At 37.4% G+C, this 22886-nt stretch overlaps 1 protein-coding gene across 2 annotated transcripts; it reads right to left on the reverse strand.

Annotated features, from left to right (window-relative positions):
• Nucleotides 1-5861: 5861 nt before the first annotated feature.
• Nucleotides 5862-22421, reverse strand: prrt2 (proline-rich transmembrane protein 2). Of its 2 annotated transcripts, XM_051667272.1 has the most exons (6): nt 22188-22421; nt 22054-22115; nt 19383-19665; nt 10403-10713; nt 8814-8943; nt 5862-6057 (listed from the first exon to the last, which is right to left on the reverse strand). In XM_051667272.1, the coding sequence occupies exons 3-6, from the start codon at nt 19600-19602 to the stop codon at nt 6041-6043; spliced, it is 678 nt and encodes a 225-aa protein (XP_051523232.1). In that variant the 5' UTR covers nt 19603-19665; nt 22054-22115; nt 22188-22421; the 3' UTR covers nt 5862-6040. The 2 variants fall into 2 exon arrangements, with proteins under 2 accessions (XP_051523232.1, XP_051523230.1); XM_051667270.1 differs by lacking the exon at nt 22054-22115.
• Between the last annotated feature and the right edge of the window lie 465 nt (nt 22422-22886).

The following is a 22886-nucleotide window of genomic DNA, read 5'->3' on the forward strand; positions in this document are numbered from 1 at the left end:
AGCGCAACAATGTTTTTGTTCAGAAATAATTATTATGTAATTAAATAGAAAAAAAAACTGTAATATGATTCATTAGAAAAGATCTTTATCTTATGAAAACATGTTTGAATAATAATAATAATTACTAGTATTATCATAATATTATAAATACATAAAATTAAAATATAATAATTATAATAATTATTTTAATTATTATTATTATAATTATTATTATTTTGTTATGATTTTTTATTATAACTGTAATAAATACTAAAATGATGGGATTCCACAGGCAGAGTGTTCAGCACAAATGTAGCTGTGACCTTGGCATTGCAGAGAGAATGAAATGAATTGCATTTCAAATTGCAGTTCACTCTTGGACCTCATTCCTGTGGCCTTTCTTCAGTTAACAAAAGTAAAGATCATTTGACCCGCGTTAGATATTTTTAATTGGCGCACACAGCAGATTTAACCCTTTCGCATGTACGATCAAACCGGTGTGATTACGCTAGGCTGGACTCGGATGCGTACGGTCATACCGGTGTGATTTTTTTATTATAACATATATCATATTTTTGTGTACATGGGCCATTCATATGACACTGAAACAGAGATCCTCTGTGATTGTCAGTGCAACAATGTTTTTGTTCAGAAATAATTAACATATATTTGAATAAAAAAGACAATTAAAATAATTCATCTGTAATATAATTAATGAGAAAAGATCTTTTGAAATAATCTCATGATTTAAAAAAAATACTAGTATTTTGTCACTAATTTAAATGTACATGGGTCATTCATATGACACTGAAACAGAGATCCTCTGTGATTGTCAATGCAACAGTTATTATTTTATAAATAATTCAAAAATAATTGAGTAAAAAGACATTTTTGTGGGATTTTATGTCTGGTATCTTTTTGTTTATTTTCTATTATATAGAATACATTTTATAAGCATAATATTTTTTATAATGTTTTTGATGGCTCAAATTTAATGGCAATTTAACTGACTTGATTTTCTCTAGCAAGATTTTTCCACCATGGTTGTCAGGAGAACCCATGGGGGTCCTGCATGGGGTCTGTGATCGGATTTAAAATGATATAGATTTTCTTTACAAATATCAAAACATTCAGTATATACTTTTTTCAGTATAGAATTTATTTTAAACTGTTGTACATTAATGATACAGAAGGTAAAATATTTTTTAAGTTATAAATCTAGCTTTTTTATATTTGGGGGTCACTCGTTGGCTGATGGTCCTTGGATCTACAACACTTTGCAACTTTTCCATTTTTATCAGCATCTCTAATAGATGTCAGTCTATGTTTCAAAGAATCTGAGATGTATCAGTAAATGATATGATGTTGCCTAATGGGAGTACTGTGAAAGTTTGTTTCTTTAGTATTGGTTCTGGCAAGGTCAGTGGTGCTGTTGTGCGGGGGAGGGAGTTTGGGTTTTAGTGCTGGCACTGCACTCAACTGGACTAATCTGCACTAATGACACTGCTGGCTGATGCAGCTGTTTTTATTTCACTCACTCAAGCACACACACACACACACACACACACACACACACACACAAACACACGCAAACACACGTTTGGGGCATAACCACTTCTAGCTGTCCAACAGTACAACATATGGGCCACATATTGTTCTGTGTGTGTCATGGAGGGTTTGAGATTTAGGTGTTGACAGGCTGTCACCCTTCTTGGGTTTCATTATCAGAAATCCTTCTCTCTGATGCAGCATTATTCACTTGTGAATATACGTACAGTGTGTGCAGTGCTTAGAAATCCAGCTAATCCAGGATTCTCCAAAAAAGGAGGGGTAAAAGCTTGATGAAAATGTTTTTCCCTTGAGTCTGTCAGGATTTTCACTGTAATAAATACTAAATGATGGGATTCCATAGGCAGAGTGTTCAGCACAAATGTAGCTGTGACCTTGGCATTGCAGAGAGAATGAAATGAATTGCATTTCAAATTGCAGTTCACTCTTGGATCTCATTCCTGTGGCCTTTCTTCAGTTAACAAAATTAAAGATCATTTGACCTGCATTAGATATTTTTAATTGCCACACACAGCAGATTTAAAGGGTGGAACGTGGGTTCTCATTACATTTCTATCCTATTCTACCTCCCTAGAGACTCTCTCATTCCACCCCTTCTCCATTTGCTTCACTGTATAATGACAGTCATCCTTTCTTTCTCACTCTCTCCTTCCTCCCTTCATTAGGTGTTCATCTATTCAGCTATTTCAAATGAAAGAAGGAAAAAAAAACATTATCAGCTGTTGACGTTGGCCAAAATTTCGATATTCCAGTGTACACACAAGACAGTTCTGAGAAGTTTCCTTAAAAAACATCTGGGAATGTAGTGTAGTAGGACTGGTCAGCATGGGAAGGATGAAGCAAGGTTCAAGTAAGTTCATTCACACACAATAATGACTCATAGGTAACTTTCTTCAAATACACTAATGCGCCGCACTGCTGTGCATCACTCTCTCTCTCAGACAGGATATATAGACAGACAGACAGACAAACAGACAGATAGGATATATAGACCGACAGACAGACATACATAAAGACAGATGATAGATAGATAGATAGATAGATAGATAGATAGAGTAGATAGGTAGACAGACAGACAGACAGACAGATAGATAGAAGTCAGACAGACAGATAGTTAGATACAGTAGATAGATAGAGATAGACAGACAGACAGACATATAGATATAAGACAGACAGACAGACAGACAGACAAACAGTTAGATAGATAGATAGATAGATAGATAGATAGATAGACAGATAGATAGAAGACAGACAGACAGACAGTAAGATAGATAGATAGATAGATAGATAGATAGAAGACAGATAGATAGATACAGTAGATAGGTAGATAGACAGATAGATAGATAGATAGATAGATAGATAGATAGATAGATAGATAGATAGATAGATAGATACAGTAGATAGATAGACAGACAGACAGACAGATAGATAGATAGACAGACAGAAGACAGTTAGATAGATACAGTAGATAGACAGACAGACAGACAGATAGATAGATAGAAGACAGACAGACAGACAGTTAGATAGAGTAGATAGATAGATAGACAGACAGACAGTTAGTTTGTTAGATAGATAGATAGACAGACAGATAGAAGACAGACAGACAGATAGACAGATAGATAGATAGATAGACAGACAGACAGATAGATAGAAGACAGACAGACAGATAGATAGAAGACAGACAGACAGACAGTAAGATAGATAGATAGATAGATAGATATTTAGAAGACAGATAGATAGATACAGTAGACAGGTAGATAGACAGACAGATAGATAGAAGACAGACAGACAGTTAGATAGATACAGTAGATAGATAGACAGACAGACAAACAGACAGATAGATTGAATACAGTAAGATACAGTAGATAGACAGACAGACAGACAGATAGATAGATAGAAGACAGTTAGATAGATACAGTAGATAGACAGACAGATAGATAGATAGATAGAAGACAGACAGACAGACAGACAGTTAGATAGAGTAGATAGATAGATAGACAGACAGACAGTTAGTTTGTTAGATATATAGATAGACAGACAGATAGAAGACAGACAGACAGATAGACAGATAGATAGATAGATAGATAGATAGATAGATAGATAGATAGATAGATAGAAGACAGACAGACAGACAGTTAGTAAGATAGATAGATAGAAGACAGACAGTAAGATAGATAGATAGATAGAAGACAGACAGTTAGTAAGATAGATAGATAGATAGACAGATAGATAGATAGAGAAAAACAGACAGATTTAAATGTAACACCATTGTTTACAGCACTTCTCCAGTCTAATTCTGGTATCTAACACACCTGAAGAGAGGCAGATGGTATCCTTGGCAACAAAAAAAATCAAGCACACTTAGTCTCACTAAAATATGAGGACAAAGAACAATCCAGCAGTCAGACAATGGAGACAATTCAATGGAGTTTCAGATCTTTTTATGCTTTATTTCATTTTCCCTTGAGAGGATACATAGAGGGAAATAGTGTCGCTTACAAGACTATCAAAATATTAGAGAAAAAAGGGTGCATGCAAAAATAAGTGCACAATGTTTATAATAGCAAAATATTTCAAACAAGAGTTACATTTTCAGCTTTTTCTCTTTCCTTTAGGTCTGACTAAAACCATGAGCCATAAAGGGTATTAACAAAACAAATAAAAATGAAAGATTGAAATAAAAAACATTAAAAAAAAAGATAGAAATACATGATTTTAACCTACAGAGCCTACCATAAATATAATTATTCACATATCACAAGTTTTGTCGGATAGCATAAGCAATACCATTGAATCTAAAAAATAAAAAAAAAGCACAAGGTACGTCAATTTGCAACCAAATAATGATGACATCTATCTACATCTTTTGGCCCTTGTTACAAATCCATGTCAAAATCTCATCAGTATACATTCCTCGTTATACATGACTTAGGTCACAGTTCAAACCCCAGTTTTGACTGCTGTACCAGTCTCAAGAGCTTTTAGACTCATCAACCAGCCAAATGTCCCATCTGGATCTACAAGACAGGTTCATTAACACAACGGCTAATTAATACAATATTGCAGGAATCGCGAGATTCGGTTGTGATTCGGCTACAATTAGCTACAGATATTTCAGATTACACAGTGTATATAAATAACCCAACAACACAGATCAGTACAAAGGTCTGCAGCATCTACAGTGTGTTTTTATAAAGAATATTTCCAGAAATAGTATTCAACACTTTAAACACATGATGCAAATCTATCTCGTCTGTGAGTACTTGCATATTGCTTTATCAAAAGGGGTGCACATTTTCATTTTCTTTTGCAAAAAAAAAAGTTTGCAAAAAAGAAAAATCCAAAGCATATACAGTGGGGTTCAAAGCATCTCGGACCACTCGTCAAAGTACATCTTTTCCTCATTATAAATAATATTATCAGCAAAACTGTTACTGAAAATAGTGCAGAATCTTAAATATTTCTTATTCGTTTTATGGCATTATGTTTTCTTTGTTTATTTCCAGGTTTAAATTAGATTTGGAATCCCTGATTTTCAATGTGGATTTTTGGACCCCACTGTATAATTTCAGGATTATCAGCTACATTTTGTGTGACGTAATACCAGAGTTCATGTTCAAGAACAGTCTAATTTTCCTTGTTAAAATCCTTGTTTGATTGTCATTTAATAAAACAGAAATTAAATACGTTTTAACAGAACAGAATATAAATAATAAAATCATGGTCATAAATAATGTCATGGTATAAAATTTCAGATAAAATAAATCACTTCTTTTTAAACAATCTCATGTACATGATGACGTTAAAATCATAAAAATAACTCTTGTTACTAAGATATCTCTCCACTTTGCTCACAGATCTTATAATAAATGGCTCACTTTGAGGTTTCGAAACAAAGCGAGCAAATGTTGTCAACATCCTAAATCCAGTTTGTCTCAGATATTGACGGTCATGATTCCAGTTGTATGAGTGTGTTTCCTCATGACTACGGAGATCCACTTTATCATGTATGAGCCACACTCAGCAGAACAAGTGCCCGAAGATTCTCATCGGATACTGGAATGGAGGAATAATCTGACAAACCCATATATTGGTTTGGATTGTTTTCTTTTTTATGGAGAAAAAATGACAGAGCGTGGGTACAGCTAGCCTTTACCAAATGTTAGCCATATTTGTTCATGTTTAGATGTGAGAGTTGCTACCCATGCAGTACTCTAACAACCTCTGAATAAGTGCCTAGGAATGATTGCAATAGACATCGGTGAAAATATCTAGCTCCATAGGGATGTCAGGTTGGTGCAAATTACCAAGGGTTCTCTTTTTTTTTTTTTTTTTTTTTTTTTTTTTTTTTTAGCTTTGAGGTGGAGGCATCTGATTATTGATTCCCCTCTAAGTTGTGATTGCCGTCACAGCAACCGTGAGGTGAAACAAATGGGCCGTGGTATTCCGGTCAGTGGTCTGATGCAAAGCTGAATTCCATGGCTCACTGCACTCAGGACTTCACATTAACTGCAAAACACAAATAACATGTTTTGCAAAAATGATGTTAATGTTAATGTAAATGGAAAATGCTGTTAAAAGGATAGTTTACCCTAAAATGAAATGTCGGTCATCAAAATTTTGCATTGCATTTTTCCATTCAATGAAAGTGAATGGTGACTGAGGCAAACATTCTGCCAAACATCTCTTTTTGTGTTCCACGAAAGAAAGTCATACAGGTTTGGAACAACATTTTTTGGGTGAATCTTCCCTTTAGTCAAATGTTTGGACACCTACTTATTCTTTATTAGTACTTTTTTACACATTTTAAAAGAATTGTTTTTGAATTATTTTGTGACTACAAATGTTAAATCAAATCTATTTTTGAGTTTAGTTTCTTCAAAACTTTTGTAAAAAGACTGGTAGTGTAAGTCATCTGCTAATTTGGCATATGACACCAATCTAGCCAATGGGCCATTTTTACTTTCTTTAAGGATTATTCTGGATTCACTACAAGTTAAGCTCATTTGACAGCATTTGTGGCACAATGTTAATTTTCACAAAAAATGATTTAGACTCATCCTCCTTTTCTTTAAAAAATAAATAAAAATAAAATAAATTCGAGGTTATAGTGATGCACTTACAATGGAAATGAATGGGGCCAATTTTTGGAGGGTTTAAAGGCAGAAATTTGAAGCTTATAATTTTATAAAAGGTAAATGAAGTGTTATATTTGAGCTGCAAAGTTATAAAAATTTTAGGGTTTACAGCATCACGTTGTCTTGGCAATGAAGTTGTAAATCTTTTTTACACAGAAAAGGTTAGTTAACGATTTTATCACACTAAATTGTTTCATCTTGTGGCTATACTTTTGAAACAGTGAGTATTTTAATTTTTACTGATTGACCCCATTCACTTCCATTGTGAGGGTCAAAATTTAGTCAATATTAATTTTTGTGGTAATCAATATTTTGCCACAAATGCTGCCAACTTAACTTGTTTTGAACCCGGAATAATTCTTTAATGTTATTGTCAGTGTTGGGTAAATTACTAAAAAAAAGTAATCCACTACATATTACTAATTACTTCTCTAAAAATTGTAATCAGATTACACTACTCCTAACTTAATGGTAAAGGTAATCACATTACTAAATACTTTACATATTTTACTTATTTTAGAAATACTGTATGTGTAACCTGTAATGTACTTAGAAGTAATTAACTTAATTGAAAGTCAGTAACTGTATTCTGATTATGGTTTAAAATGTAATGCGTTACACTTCTATAGACTAAAAACGTAATTAGACTACAGTAACTAATTACTTTGTAATCAGATTACACCCAACACTGGTTATTATGTACGATTCCTCACAGAATATTATGACAAAGGGAAAAAACATTTTTTTCTTTGTAATTTTTCATCAAAATGTAGTAACTTGCTCAGCTTCTAAAACAACTTTACTTTTCACTGACATCACCTAGACATTGGGAGCTATTGGATTATAGCCAAATAGCTATTAAAGGGATAGTTCACCCAAAAATGAAAATTGTCTCAACATTACCTCACCCTCTTGCTATCCCAGATTGGCATTATTTGTGCATATCGCTATCTACTGGGCTGTTGTGCAAATATTAATTATTTATTATTTTTCTTTCTTTTATCCCTCCCTTTTTTTCTTTCTCCTCCCTTCCCAGTAGGTGGTGATATGCATGAAAAATGCGAACCGGCAAAAAACAGAAGAAGAAAAACTCTTGTGAATGCATGGGGGACTGTTTGAAATAGATTTATAGTAAAAAAAGAACTTAAATATTGTTCTGTTTCACACCCACACCTATCATATTGCTTCTGAAGACAGATTTAACCACGGGAGTCGTATGGATTACTTTAATGCAGCCTTTATGTGCTTTTTTAAGCTTTAAAATGTTGGTACCCATTCACTTACATACAGAGCTACAGAGCTGATATATACTTCTAAAAAATGTTGTTTGTGTAAAGCAGAAGAAAGAAATTCATACGAGTTTAAGACGACATAAGGATGAGTAAATGATGAGATGATTATCATTTTTGGGTGAACTATTCCTTGAAGGCATTGCTTTAGTAAACTAGTAATCAGATTTGGTGTTGTGCTGAAATCTGACTCCCTGCCAGATTCTTACTCAGCACCACCTGATTGGTCCCTCTCCCTAAAGCCCACCCCTACACCCACACCTAACCCCAACCATAGTAGAGAGTCATTGGTCCCTATCAAATGTAACCATATTAGGGAGTCAGAAACCGGCATGACACCGGCTCAAGTCCGATATGGAGCAAAAACCGGTTGAATACCTGTTTCTGTTGGAAATATGTCACTTTATGGAAGTAAAATGGGTTACAAACGCTGTTTTATGTTGACTTTAAATCAGGGGAAAGATTGCATATGTTTATATGGGCAACCAACAGAAATTTGACAATGTTAAATGAGCTAAGTGTAGTGAGAGTTATCTAATATCCATCTAATATACAGTATGTCATTTTTTTTGTTAATTACATGTAATCAGAGTCAACTGTTTTCTAATCAACTTTAAAATCAAGATTTCAAAAGAACAGTGTTTGGAGTACACCCGGATTTTTTGATTCTTGACCTATTTAGATGTTCTACTGTATGTATGATTCAGGTAATCCTTATGTAGATAGAATGCATTTATATCCAGTATTGAGGGCCATTTTTCCTATTAAGTGAGTGTTTGTATGTATGAAGAGGAGAAAGTCCCCAGAGGCATGGACCAAGTGGTCAGGGGTCGCTTACTTGCCAGATTCACAGCACATGCTACGATAATGACAGTTCCTCCCACCAGTGAGACCACAGACAGCAGCTTCGCCACACGACCCAGACGTCTCGCTCCATCTATGTTCCCCTGCTCGAGACTGTTACGGGACTAGACACAAGAACATGACAGTGAGCTCCAAGGTTCCATTAAAGTCAAAATTAGTCAGACTACTAAAATACTCTGATAGTCTTTTCTGCACTATTCAGTGTCTGTTCAACCTAAGTTTGCTACAATGTATGGAATCGTACAAGTTTGTTCGTATGAATTCGTAAGAATTCATACCAGGATGTGTAATGCGTAAGCGAAAGTTCTGCATGTCAGACGTTGTGTACATGCTTATTAATTTTATGCCCAAACCCAAACCCCATATCTAAACCTAACCAGAGATTGTTGGTTTGTCAGTGCTGTGCTGCAACTGAATCGACAGTGCCACGGCAAAATAAATGAGTTGTGAACTTGTGGGCACCGCGAAATAATACAATGACTATAAATAGACAAAGTTAGAGTTAGGTTTGTTGGTTTCACGCAACAACAGACACACAGAGCAACCACCGTTGTCCAATAGTCTTTTTTACTTTTTAATGAACCAGAAAAAACTAACATGCATAAAAGCATTGTGCAATTCACAAGTTCGCTGGTACATACAGTCCTGGAGCACATTAAGGTAAAAGTGTTTGGCGTGCTGTCCATTGCGGAGGGGCTCAAGCACAAGCAGACGCTTATATATCTTTGGGATATGATTGACAGGCCTAGATAAAAAAAGCTCACCCTGAACTTACGTTTGGAACTTCATTTAAAGACACAACATAATCACACAAGAAATCAACATGTTGCTTTTCGAAAGTTCATATACTCAGAAATTGACCCCATTCTGCTGAATTACTGATAAGCGCCATCCCTCATCATTCATTTTTCATCATTTCAACTGTGGTCACCATTCACTCTAGTACTACTGACAGGGTGTTGTGCAAGCAATCTCATAGACGCGAGTTCAGATACTGTGGGAACCAGGAAGTAATCGTGTTCACAAACAATTATGAGCCCAATTCGCAGGTTGCATTTTCACTCTAAATTTAAATTTTTACTCCACTGGTGGTTATGTTTAGGTAGAGTTAATAAAATATGCATTCCTGTTGACTGCATATATCATTTAAATATACAACTCGCTTTTGGTGCCACTCTTGGGACTTTTCACGTGTCAATAGGAGCTCAAATGTGCCTATACGTTCACCATCACTTCCGACTTCAAACACAGACCGATTTGAGCAGCAGAACTTTTGAAGTACTGTCGCAAGATTCACAGTGTGATCAGTCTAAAATATAAACATTTAGTAAAATGTGATAGGGCCAATTAATGTAGGCAGTGCACTTCCTCAAAGTCCTAAAAGGATTGTTAATCCAACTGACCAATCGATCGTCAATCCAATTGTTAATCCAGACCTGGAATTGTCAAGTGAAATCGGAACTGGAACCAGAATCGTTAAATTCCTTGTGATTCACTTTTCTAATAATATTTCCTCTTTAACTTGACAAAATTACATAGACAAAAGGTTCAGTGCCTACATACCATAATGGAGTAAACGAAACCCACAATGTTGATTGGCCAGACAGGGCAGAAGCAAGCGATGACAGCCAGGATGAGGTAGTCTTTGGGTTTGGAACGGTCCAATGGAGGGTTGGTGGCGATACTAGAGTGGCGTGAAAGAGAGGGTCGCGGGGAGAATGCTGTGTAGGCGATGGAGCTGGACCGGCTGCTCATCCGGGTGCGGCTAACATGAGGATGGTGCGAATGAGGGAGAGAATGATGCCGGCGAGGAGGAGGGGAGATGATGGGTTTGGAGGCAAAAGCATCATTAGTGGAACAATAAATCCCATCACCTGTCAAAAGAGAAAAAGAGAGAGCAGAAAGGGTAGAGCAGCAAGTGAATAAAATAAAAAACAGTGTCATTCTGGTCATTCTGTTATTTAGTCCAGTGTTAAGTCAAAGTTACAGATTTTATTAGTGGCTTGGCAAGTTTGTCAATTCATCTTAGTCTTTACGGAATAGTTCACCCAAAAAATGAAAATTCTGTCATTATTTACTCACTATCAAACGCATATGACTTACTTTCTTATGTAAAACACAAAATGAGATGTTGGGCAGAATGTCTGAGCTCTTCTTTTACATCCAACAAAAGTGGATGCCACAAAGTTCCAAAAAGGACCAAATCACCATACAATTTCATACAAGAAAAATTCCATAAAACTCCTAGGCTATATATAAGTCTTCTACAGCAACATAATAGCTTTGTGTGAAAAACAGACAGATGATCTTTAGAAGTGTTGCACCTTTAGAAGCGTTGTGCCAGTTTTTACGTCATCCATGCCAAATCCCATTGGTTCTCGCATTTAGGGTTGGGAACCATGTTTTTTTTTTGTTTTTAAACAAACCGAACTGAATGATTTTCATGACCTTTTTGAAACATACAGCATGACCAGTGATGTGCGGTTCTTAAACAAATGATCTCTTATGAGTAGATTCTTTTGAATATACAGGTGCATCTCAATAAATTAGAATGTCATGGAAAAGTTCATTTATTTCAGTAATTCAACTCAAATTGTGAAACTCGTGTATTAAATAAATTCAGTGCACACAGACTGAAGTAGTTTAAGTCTTTGGTTCTTTTAATTGTGATGATTTTGGCTCACATTTAACAAAAACCCACCAATTCACTATCTCAAAAAATTAGAATATGGTGACATGCCAATCAGCTAATCAACTCAAAACACCTGCAAAGGTTTCCTGAGCCTTCAAAATGGTCTCTCAGTTTGGTTCACTAGGCTACACAATCATGGGGAAGACTGCTGATCTGACAGTTGTCCAGAAGACAATCATTGACACCCTTCACAAGGAGGGTAAGCCACAAACATTCATTACCAAAGAAGCTGGCTGTCCACAGAGTGCTGTATCCAAGCATGTTAACAGAAAGTTGAGTGGAAGGAAAAAGTGTGGAAGAAAAAGATGCACAACCAACCGAGAGAACCGCAGCCTTATGAGGATTGTCAAGCAAAATCGATTCAAGAATTTGGGTGAACTTCACAAGGAATGGACTGAGGCTGGGGTCAAGGCATCAAGAGCCACCACACACAGACGTGTCAAGGAATTTGGCTACAGTTGTCGTATTCCTCTTGTTAAGCCACTCCTGAACCACAGACAACGTCAGAGGCATCTTACCTGGGCTAAGGAGAAGAAGAACTGGACTGTTGCCCAGTGGTCCAAAGTCCTCTTTTCAGATGAGAGCAAGTTTTGTATTTCATTTGGAAACCAAGGTCCTAGAGTCTGGAGGAAGGGTGGAGAAGCTCATAGCCCAAGTTGCTTGAAGTCCAGTGTTAAGTTTCCACAGTCTGTGATGATTTGGGGTGCAATGTCATCTGCTGGTGTTGGTCCATTGTGTTTTTTGAAAACCAAAGTCACTGCACCCGTTTACCAAGAAATTTTGGAGCACTTCATGCTTCCATCTGCTTACCAGCTTTTTAAAGATGCTGATTTCATTTTCCAGCAGGATTTGGCACCTGCCCACACTGCCAAAAGCACCAAAAGTTGGTTAAATGACCATGGTGTTGGTGTGCTTGACTGGCCAGCAAACTCACCAGACCTGAACCCCACAGAGAATCTATGGGGTATTGTCAAGAGGAAAATGAGAAACAAGAGACCAAAAAATGCAGATGAGCTGAAGGCCACTGTCAAAGAAACCTGGGCTTCCATACCACCTCAGCAGTGCCACAAACTGATCACCTCCATGCCACGCCGAATTGAGGCAGTAATTAAAGCAAAAGGAGCCTCTACCAAGTATTGAGTACATGTACAGTAAATAAACATACTTTCCAGAAGGCCAACAATTCACTAGAAATGTTTTTTTTTATTGGTCTTATGATGTATTCTAATTTTTTGAGATAGTGAATTGGTGGGTTTTTGTTAAATGTGAGCCAAAATCATCACAATTAAAAGAACCAAAGACTTAAACTACTTCAGTCTGTGTGCACTGAATTTATTTAATACACGAGTTTCACAATTTGAGTTGAATTACTGAAATAAATGAACTTTTCCATGACATTCTAATTTATTGAGATGCACCTATACAGCGCTACCTTCCGACTCTTATCAGCCAGTTATTTTTTGTGAACTTACAGAACCGCAAGTTATTCATTTAGTCATGTCTAATTCAAAATGAACCAAAACTGCTACTGTGTTATGCTTCTGTGAGACTTAAATTAGACTAATTACTGAAAGGTTATTGATAGGACAGTTTGTAGTTAAAGATACACATTATGAGTTTTGTTGTAATTAGGGAAGTAAATCTAATAAGATTTGCATAATTTCTTCCAAATATTTCTTTATCAAAATTGCTGAAAGAGTCGTTAAGCTCCTTACGATTCCCATTTCTACTCGCATGTCACGTGTCCAGTCATTATGAGGCAAGTTTTAATACACAACCGCAAATGAGATTTGAGAGCTACGACATTTACACTGTACAACAACATTTTGACCTGTTTCTCATATACTTGTAATACAGCGGAAGTCTTTTAGACAACATGGAAGTCATTTGGACACTTTTTATGATTTAAAAAAAAATAAAAAATTTTTTATAACAAATCCCTCAACACCTGAAAGAGCAGCTTTAACATTCTGTTTAACTTCTCCTTTTGTCTACACTCTAGACATGCAATATGTCTTCTTTTGTGTTGGGAGAACATTATATGGGTTTGCACTGTCATAAGGGTGAGTAAATCGGGAAAATATTACTTTTTGGGTGACTATTCCTTTAATACAAAATAAATGGAACAATAATGTGCACATTAATTCAAGTAAACATTAGCGTAGACTAATCTACAGAAGTGTTTCCCAACCACTGTGCCATGGCACACTAGTGTGCTGTGAAAGGTTGTAAGATGTGCCGTAGAAAATTATCAGATCCAGAAAATAAATCAGGGCTCCGGACTGAGACAAATTTTTCAACCATTTTTCCTAACAGTTCGATTAAACTTTGCAAGAGGTCGCATTGGTGCGACTACAAAGTTGGCTGACTCTCTGATAGTGCTCTGTCTTTTTTTGTTGCATATGAGAAATATCAAACGGCAAATGTTCCAAACGCAAAAGGAAACAGCTTTACCCTGATCAGTCAGCGCTGCTCAATGGACAGATCAGTGTAGAGACGTGCATTTACATGTGGACAGGTCTCGAGCGCTCAGCCGTGCAGATCATCATAAACAGAGCTGCGAGAAGCATGGGCTGGGTCACGAATTCGGCATTGATTATTTGTTTTAAACCTCTATGAAAGCCCATAATATGTCGATGATTAAACCAGTTTAAAATTGTATTAAACGGCCCCAACATTCTAAACAATAAAGGAGAAATCTGCAAAATGAACAGACAGAAATTGTAAGGTTTCAATCCACACATCACAGATATTTAAAAAAAGATTTACCATGAACTTATATCAATAGAGTAGTGAGAGAAGACAATTTAATTTCAGAATGTGTTTTTCTTACGAAAAATGCCATAATTTGTTTTATGGTTACTGCTAATCATGGTTTTACTTATACTTTTGGTTACTATGATCTTATTGCAAATGCCACAGTTAAAACTATGGATACAATGGAACTTGCCTTCTGTGTAAAATCTTTTCTAATGCCCTCTGATTGAAGAAAAAGGCTTTGTTTGTCTTCAGATGACTGTATTTTAATCATCAAGATCCTGAGAAAAAGAAAGAAACCGTTAAAGAAAACAAATTTTCTATCAGTTGGACCGGTGCAACCAACTCAAGTGCTGGTGCGACCATTTGTAGAATTTAACACCGGTGCTACCTCACTTAAATGTCAGTCTGGAGCCATGTAAATAAATAGATAAATAAAAAATTATTTGCTGTGGCATTGCAAGAATTAATTTGCAAGAACAAATCTAAAAATAAAAAAAGATGCAAATTTGTTGCTTTATTCATTACCCAATTAGCACTCTTGCCACCTGTGATCTCATTACCGTACCTACATGACTTCCGTTTTTGCATAGCCGAATTTCAAACATTACGAGTAAACACGCAACTAAAATGGACAGAAAACATGTAAGTTCTTGAAAAGGAAAACTATCAACGATGGTTATGTAGGACAGTAGGATAGAGGTGTGCCATGGGATTTGTTTAATTGTAAAAAGTGTGCCGTGGCAGAAAAAAGGTTGGGAAAAACTGATCTACAGTATGGGTCTATGGATGACTAAAGTGCTTGATTTTCTTTTCTGTCTATATTGTACATAACACTGATTGTTTATGACATTGTTTACTCCTTCACCAAGCATTCCTCCACATCTGATGATGATGGAAACCCAGAATGGCGTGATCTTGAAACAAACTTTAATTAAATAGCCAATGCAATTAATCCACTGATCTCTTTCATGCTCTCAACCCCTCCTGCCAGATAACCCCTCTGGCCATTTTAATTAAGATGCACAACTTCAATTTCATTAAGAGTATTTACGACACACTCAGTGGTTGTAAAAATCTCGATCTTGCTCTTAACCTTAAATAAACTCTTCAGAGCCTCACCAACCCTCAATAAACAGCAAAACATACAACTGTGTGTCCACTGGCAGCAAGCGTTCTTGGCTTCAATCATACTGCGCGGTTAGCCACAAAGAAATGCCATTCAGAAGAGATTGTGCATTATTTACAATCATCGGATTTGCTGTGCAGCAAACCATTCCTCTAATGGTGCTGCTATAACGTGGTTTCTGAATTAAACATCAAAACCTGAAAATATGCATTATATCTTTTATCTTCTCATTTAGTGGTGTCCAAAAGTCTGAGACCAATCCTGAAAATGATTTTTTTTTAGCATTTTTCTCATTTAATCATTTTTTTTTCCCATCACACATTATTCTATCAGCATAAAAAGTTGAATTGAAAAATGTAAATGAAAATCTGATTTTCTTATTTGGCATGTTCTCCTTTTGCTTTGATGATAGCATTAAGTCGAGCTGGCATGGACTTCACAATTTTGTACAAAACCTGTAATCCTTGTTATCCCAGCTTGATATGAGAATTTCCTGTAACACTTTATATTAATGTTCCCTTTGTTAAGGGTTTATAAAGGGGTTCAGCAATGACTAATAATTATATGACAACATGATATATAACAACATGTAAACAAATGGCAACATGCAATACATGCCAAATAGTGAGCCTTTTACTTACTTTACATGTTTTAAATGCGTAATAAATACTCTTATTCATAATTGTATTAATCAAAAACATAAAACGCTTTTCTGGTCTTCATGCTCATTCATAGCATTTATCATATAATAAAGCCTGATGACCATTAAACCATACTGAACTGTACACTGATGAGCCAAAACATTATGACCACCTACATAATATGCTGTTGGTCCTCCCATGCCGCCAAAACAACGCTGACCCACCGAGGCATGGACTCTACAAGACCCCTGAAGGTGTCCTGTGGTTTCTGGCACCAAGACATTAGCAGCAGATCCTTCAAGTCCTGTAAGTTGCAAGGTGGAGCTGCCGTAGATCGGACTTGTTGGTCCAGGACATCCCACAGATGCTCAATCGGATTAAGATCTGGGGAATTTGGAGGCCAGGGCAACACCCTGAACTCTTTATTATGTTCCTCAAACCATTCCTGAACAATGTGTGCAGTGTGGCAGGGCGCATTATTCTGCTGAAAGAGGCCAATGCCAGCAGGGAATACCACTGCCATGAAGGGGTGTACCTGGTTTGCAACGATGTTTAGGTAGGTGGCATGTGTCAAATTGACATCTACATGAATGGCTGGACCCAGGGTTTCCCAGCAGAACATTGCCCAGAGCATCACACTCCCTCCACCGGCTTGTCGTCTTCCTACAGTGCATCCTGGTGCCACCACTTCCCCAGGTAAACGGCACACACGTACACATGATGTAAAAGAAAACAGGACTCATCAGACCAGGTGACCTTCTTCCACTGCTCCAAGGTCCAGTTCTGATGCTCACGTGCCCATAGTAGAGTGCTTTTGACAGTGGACAGGGGTCATCATGGGCAATCTGATTGGTCTGCGGCTACGCGCCCTATACGCAGCAGGGTGCGATGCACTGTGTGTTGTGACACATTCCTCCCGTAACCATCAATTATTTTATTTCTTTCTCCCCTTTTCTCCCCAATCTGGCATGCCCAGTTCCCACTACTTACTAGGTCCTTGTGGTGGCGCGGTTACTCACCTCAATCCGGGTGGCGGAGGACAAGTCTCAGTTGCCTCCGCTTCTGAGATAGTCAATCCGCACATCTTATCACGTGGCTCGCTGTGCATGACACCGCGGAGACTCACAGCATGTGGAGGCTCATGCTATTCTCCGCGATCCACACTTACCATGGACCCCATTGAGAGCCAGAACCACTAATTGCGACCACGAGGAGGTTACCCCATGTGACTCTACCCTCCCTAGCAACTGGGCCAATTTGGTTGCTTAGGAGACCTGGCTGGAATCACTCAGCACACGCTGGATTCGAACTCGCAACTCCTGGGGTGGTAGTCAGCATCAATACTTGCTGAGCTACCCAGGCCCCTCCCGTAACCATCATTAAAATTCTCTGTGACTTGTGCCACAGTAGATCTTCTGTCGATTCGCACCAGATGGGGTAGCCATCATTGCCCTTGCGCATCGATGAACCTTTGGCGCCCAACATCCTGTCGCCGGTTTGTGGTTTGTCCCTCCTCGGACCACTGTCAGTAGGTACTCACCACTGCTGACCGGGAGCACCCCACAAACCTTGCCGTTTCAGAGATGCTCTGACCCAGTCTTCTGGCCATAACAATTTGGCCCTTGTCGAAGTCGCTCGGGTCTTTACTCCTGCCCATTTCTCCAGCAATCAACATGCTGACTACAAGATCTTATTGTTTGCTTACCATCTAATCTACCCAGACCTTGACATGTGGCCTTGTTAGGAGATGATCAACGTTATTCGCTTCACCTGTGAGTGATCATAATGTTTTGGCTCATCAGTGTATGTACAGGTTTCTAATGATGGAAACTCCTTTATAAATGCTTTATATGTGTACTAAAACTATTACATATAGGTATATTTTCATAGGCTAATTCCATTGAAGTGATATTAAGCATTTATAACATGCAGGTATTATGTGAAGTCACCCTTTTTATGCATGCTGTTATAACCACATATCCATGATTTATAATGCATTTGTAAATGAACAGTGCTGGTTAGATTACTTCTGAATTGTAATCTGGTACTGTTTACAAATTTATGAATAAAATTGTAGTCAGTAATGTAATCTCTTGTTTATTTGATGTCATATGCATTTGAGTAGGATAAGACTGTACCCTTTTGACAATGTTGCATTAAAGAACTTGCTAAAGGATCAAAATATGAGTATTAATGTCTTTTTTTGTGTTTTACTTGCTATTTGTCTCTTTCCGAGTGAAATAAAAAAAGGGCACTTTAAATGTTCTTCCTACTACAATTTTGGCATTATAAATGGCATCTTTGTGTGGTAACAGATCAGATTAGTTCGATTTTTTAATCAACGAAAAAAAGCAAATAAAACGAACTTAATCGCACTTCTGCAATCGTTTCAGCATTTATGTGTGGATTACTGCTCCATCTTCAGTGTAAATATGGCTGGTGGCTAGTTTCAGGTCTGTGTGTGCAATTCTATCCACCCATTCAAAAACACTCGAAGACTTACCGAACGTACGTAAATCAGCTGTAGACTTTTCTAGAATTAAAATTTTTTAATATTTAAAAAGAAGAATTAGAGGAATCAATAAATTATGAACAATTTAGTGCCTTTGCCTGATTAAAATGTAATCCTGTAATCCATAGAAAAGTAACTGTAATCTGATTACATGTATTTTAAAATGTAATTTAATGTAATTACAAGAACTTGATTTTTGTAATTGATTACATAATCCAGATTATATGTAATCTGTTACTACCCAGCACTGAAAATGAATTATTAGTCATCTATGAATCCCCTTTATAAACCCTTAACAACTGGAACATTAATGTAAAGTGTTAACAAATATCCTAAAGAGCATCTTGTGTGCTCTAAAGGAAGCAAGGATATCTGACCTTTTGTACAAAGAGTTATCATGTTCAATGTCACAAATTTGCTTACATTTCATTAGTGACCTAGACTCTTTTATATTTGTATTCATTTTAGAGCACAATGTTTCTTTGTTTTGAATTTGTCAAAATACTAAAGCTTGCAGTGTATTTCTAGGTTTAAATAAAAATTTGAATCCCAGATTTTCAATGTGGTCTCAGGCTTTTTTATTTATTTATTTATTTTTATTCAAATGTTTCCTCTTTGTCAGTCTCTTCTGCATATGTTTGCCTGTTTAATTGCATGCTATTTTTAAAGTCATTATCCTGATTGCTGTATGCAAATCACTGTGGTGTGATTGGCATAGCAGGACCTGAAACTCCCAAATCTTTTCACCATATAGACAAGGCAGAACCTTCGTAGAATAAAAAACATGTAATATTGATGAATTGACCAATTACCATTCTCTGTTTTCTCCTTGACCATAACGATGACCTCCTCCGAGCATCGTGCCTCATCAGTGGAATGCTGGGGAAAAGAAAGGGGCCGCAGACATGGGAAGGAGTCTGATTTGGCCCCTGGTTGAAATGTTACTGGGCCCGGGGTTTGGCTACTTATCGGTTCCCCATCTTGGGTACAAACCAGAGAGCCCAATGATCCTTGATGGTACTCTGTTTCCATAGAGACAACTGATTGTGCAAAGGTGGCCAATGTTACGTTGATAAGTCCTGTCTGCTTATGTGGCTAAAACAGGAGAAAAAATGGTGTGAAATAGGATTCATGTAGGGGAGACTGGGGCTAGTTGTCACAAGAGTTATACCTCAGTAACTATAAAGCCCAAAGTATGCTTCGGTCAGACGCGGACGCTCAGGACGCGTGACGCAAAACTCCTTCAACGCGTTCAGCCCGATTTTTATAAACGTACATCTTTGAACTCACAGAATGTGCATGCACCCAGAGTTATTCACACTAATTAGTGGGTCCAAAAGGTGGCAACACTTACATTTTGAGCCGTTGCTGTCATGAAGAAGCACTAGAAGATGATGTAATCGCCGGCAAACATCAGGAGATGAAGGTAAAAACAACAAAGTGCATATGAGAGTCAAGAGCGCATGTGTGAGGAGGTCTGGAGATACTTGCATTTGTATAACTTGAGTCTAAAGGTATATAAAGACATCTTTATGGGTCTAAACTACTGAAGAGAAAGTCCAGTGTCTCAAAGCAGTCGTAGCAGGCATGCGCCTATCACCTGTGTATGCGCGGCCAGTTATATGGAGTATACTGTAACAGGCTCGCGTTCGACTGTATGCAGATGCTGAGCATTCGCGTCAAAATGGAAGTATACCTAGGGTTAGGGGTTAGATTAGGGTTAAGCCCTAGCCCAGACCTCCTCACACACGCACTCTTGACTTTCACATCCACTGTTGTTGTTTTTACCTTCATCTCCTGATGTTTAGCAGCGATTACATCTTCTTCTAGCGCTTCTTCTTGACAGCAACAGCTCAAATGTGAGTGTTGCCACCTTGTGGACCCACTAATTAGTGGGAAAAACTCCAGGCACATTCTGCACGTTCAAAGTTGCGCGGTTAGAAAAATCAGGCTGCGCGCGTTTAGTGTGTACACGGACACTCAGCGTTGGTGTCTGACAGAAGCATATTTTGGGCTTTAGGGCAAGGGTTGGGGTAGGGTTAAATTTAGGAGAAAGGTTAACAGTGTAACTACATATGTAATTAAAAGCAGGTATTTAAATGTAGGTACAACGCAAAAAGACGTATGTACATAATAAATACATTGTATCAAACATAGCAGTTAAATCCAATTACACAAGTGTTTTCTGCTTGAACATTTGGGGGGGGGGGGTTGCAGCATGAAGCATTTACATGTTTTCTTTGCTCATGGTATAAATAAGTTATAATGGTAACAAAGAAGTTGATGTGTTTTCGTTGGTACAAAATAACACTTAGACAATGAATTCTCATGGATGTGATTTGCAGTCAGTCAGATGATATATTTATGACACCATGTGCTGGAGTGTGAGTTTGCATCTCATCATGTGTTTTTCTGCCTTCCCAGCCAATGTTAATGAGATTCATTGTCCGATTAGGAGCTAGTTGGCACTTTTTTTACACATTCACCCTGTTTTTAAAAGACAATTTCTGTATAGACACACAAAACTTGAAGTATTGGCTACAAAGAGCTGCTCAACATTTCCACCATTTATTGAATAGGAGGCAGGGGTGTTTGTTCTTGCTTGTTTTGATTATTGAGGGGGTTACCTCAACCACCCTACGCCCCTGCCCCATACAAAAAATGGTGGCAAAAATGGTGGAAATGTTGAGCAGCTCTTTGTAGCCAATACTTCAAGTTTTGTGTGTCTATACAGAAATTGTCTTTTAAAAACAGGGTGAATGTGTAAAAAAAGTGCCAACTAGCTCCTAATCGGACAATGAATCTCATTAACATTGGCTGGGAAGGCAGAAAAACACATGATGAGATGCAAACTCACACTCCGGCATATGGTGTCATAAATATATCATCTGACTGCAAATTACATCCATGAGAATTCATTGTCTGAGTGATATTTTGTACCACGAAAACAACACATCAACTTCTTTGTTAAAAGGTGATGCAGCATCATTTTCACCATCTTTTCAAACACATTTTTCATTGATTCGCTCTCATGTTGGCTCAGCTGATTTTCACCTCATAACCTAAATACGTAGGTCATGAAACTGACCTCAAGTACAGATGAGCAAACATTTTATAGGCTGAGAATTAATCCACATCCTGTCAATTGCTTCCATGTCCTCATATTTTTCTAACGGTCAGATATAATAGGGCAGAATGCTTCAATTTAACACAGTTTGGCTTGAATATCAAGTATTCGTTCTGAACATATGGTGATGGTCAAATAATCATTCTAATAGTGTACATAAGGGCAAAGAGACAAAGCCTTGGGGAAATAAGAGATATATGGAGGAAAGGAGGGAGAGAAAGGGTAAGGGAAAAAAAGGGTCAAAATTATAGGCTATATTATAAAATATAAGCTACACAAAAATAACAATTCACAATGTGTTTAACATAAGAAAGCTGTTCTTTGTGCCCCTGCAACTGATAATAGGTACACTTTACCTTTCCAGGTTGGAAAGTCCTTTGTTTTCTAACAAGACAAAGTAACGTGTCCCCTCTTGAAACTGAAAAGCGTTGAAACGGTCAATAGTGCATATATTACACATATATAGTATATATATATATAGCACACATACCTTACGCCGTGCGATTCACGTCAGTGTGCGATTGGACTCGCACGTACACTAGTAGTCCGTTTGCATTAGAGTCTCACGATAATTCTAACAAAATTCGCTATTCCGCTGTTGCATTTAAATATCGTGCTCTGCGATAAAAGATAAACTAATGCCGCCGTGTTATTGTCTACGGTTCGCGCATGTTTTCTCGGGATGCAGTGCACACAGCCACTGAACGGATGGAGGAAACGGTGAGGGGGGCACAAAAGCGTGAAATGCATCAACTATATTAACTGCGCAGGGAAGCCCTATTATTATCAGCCAGTGGCTGAGTGGCACACACAATATAAAGGCTGATTGTTGATAATGATTATAAGCAGTCTTTAAAGCAAAAAAGGAATACAGGTAACACTTGTATTAGAGTGCCCATGATAACACACTACTGTCATAATACCACAGCAGGATACATATGGGGCTCAAGGCCCCCCTAAAGGAAAATGTGCCTTTTTCTGCTCCTTAAAGGAATAGTCCACCCAATAATAAAAACTCTCTCATCATTTACCCATCCCATGCCATCCCAGATGTGTATGACTTTCTTTCTTCTGCTGAACACAAATGAAGTTTTTTCGAAGAATATCTCAGCTCTGTAGGCGCATATAATGCAAGTGAATGATTGCCAGAACTTTAAAGCTCCAAAAAGCACATAAAGGTGGCATAAAA

The sequence above is a fragment of the Myxocyprinus asiaticus genome, chromosome 32, assembly GCF_019703515.2.
Source record: "Myxocyprinus asiaticus isolate MX2 ecotype Aquarium Trade chromosome 32, UBuf_Myxa_2, whole genome shotgun sequence".
Lineage (NCBI taxonomy): Eukaryota > Metazoa > Chordata > Actinopteri > Cypriniformes > Catostomidae > Myxocyprinus > Myxocyprinus asiaticus.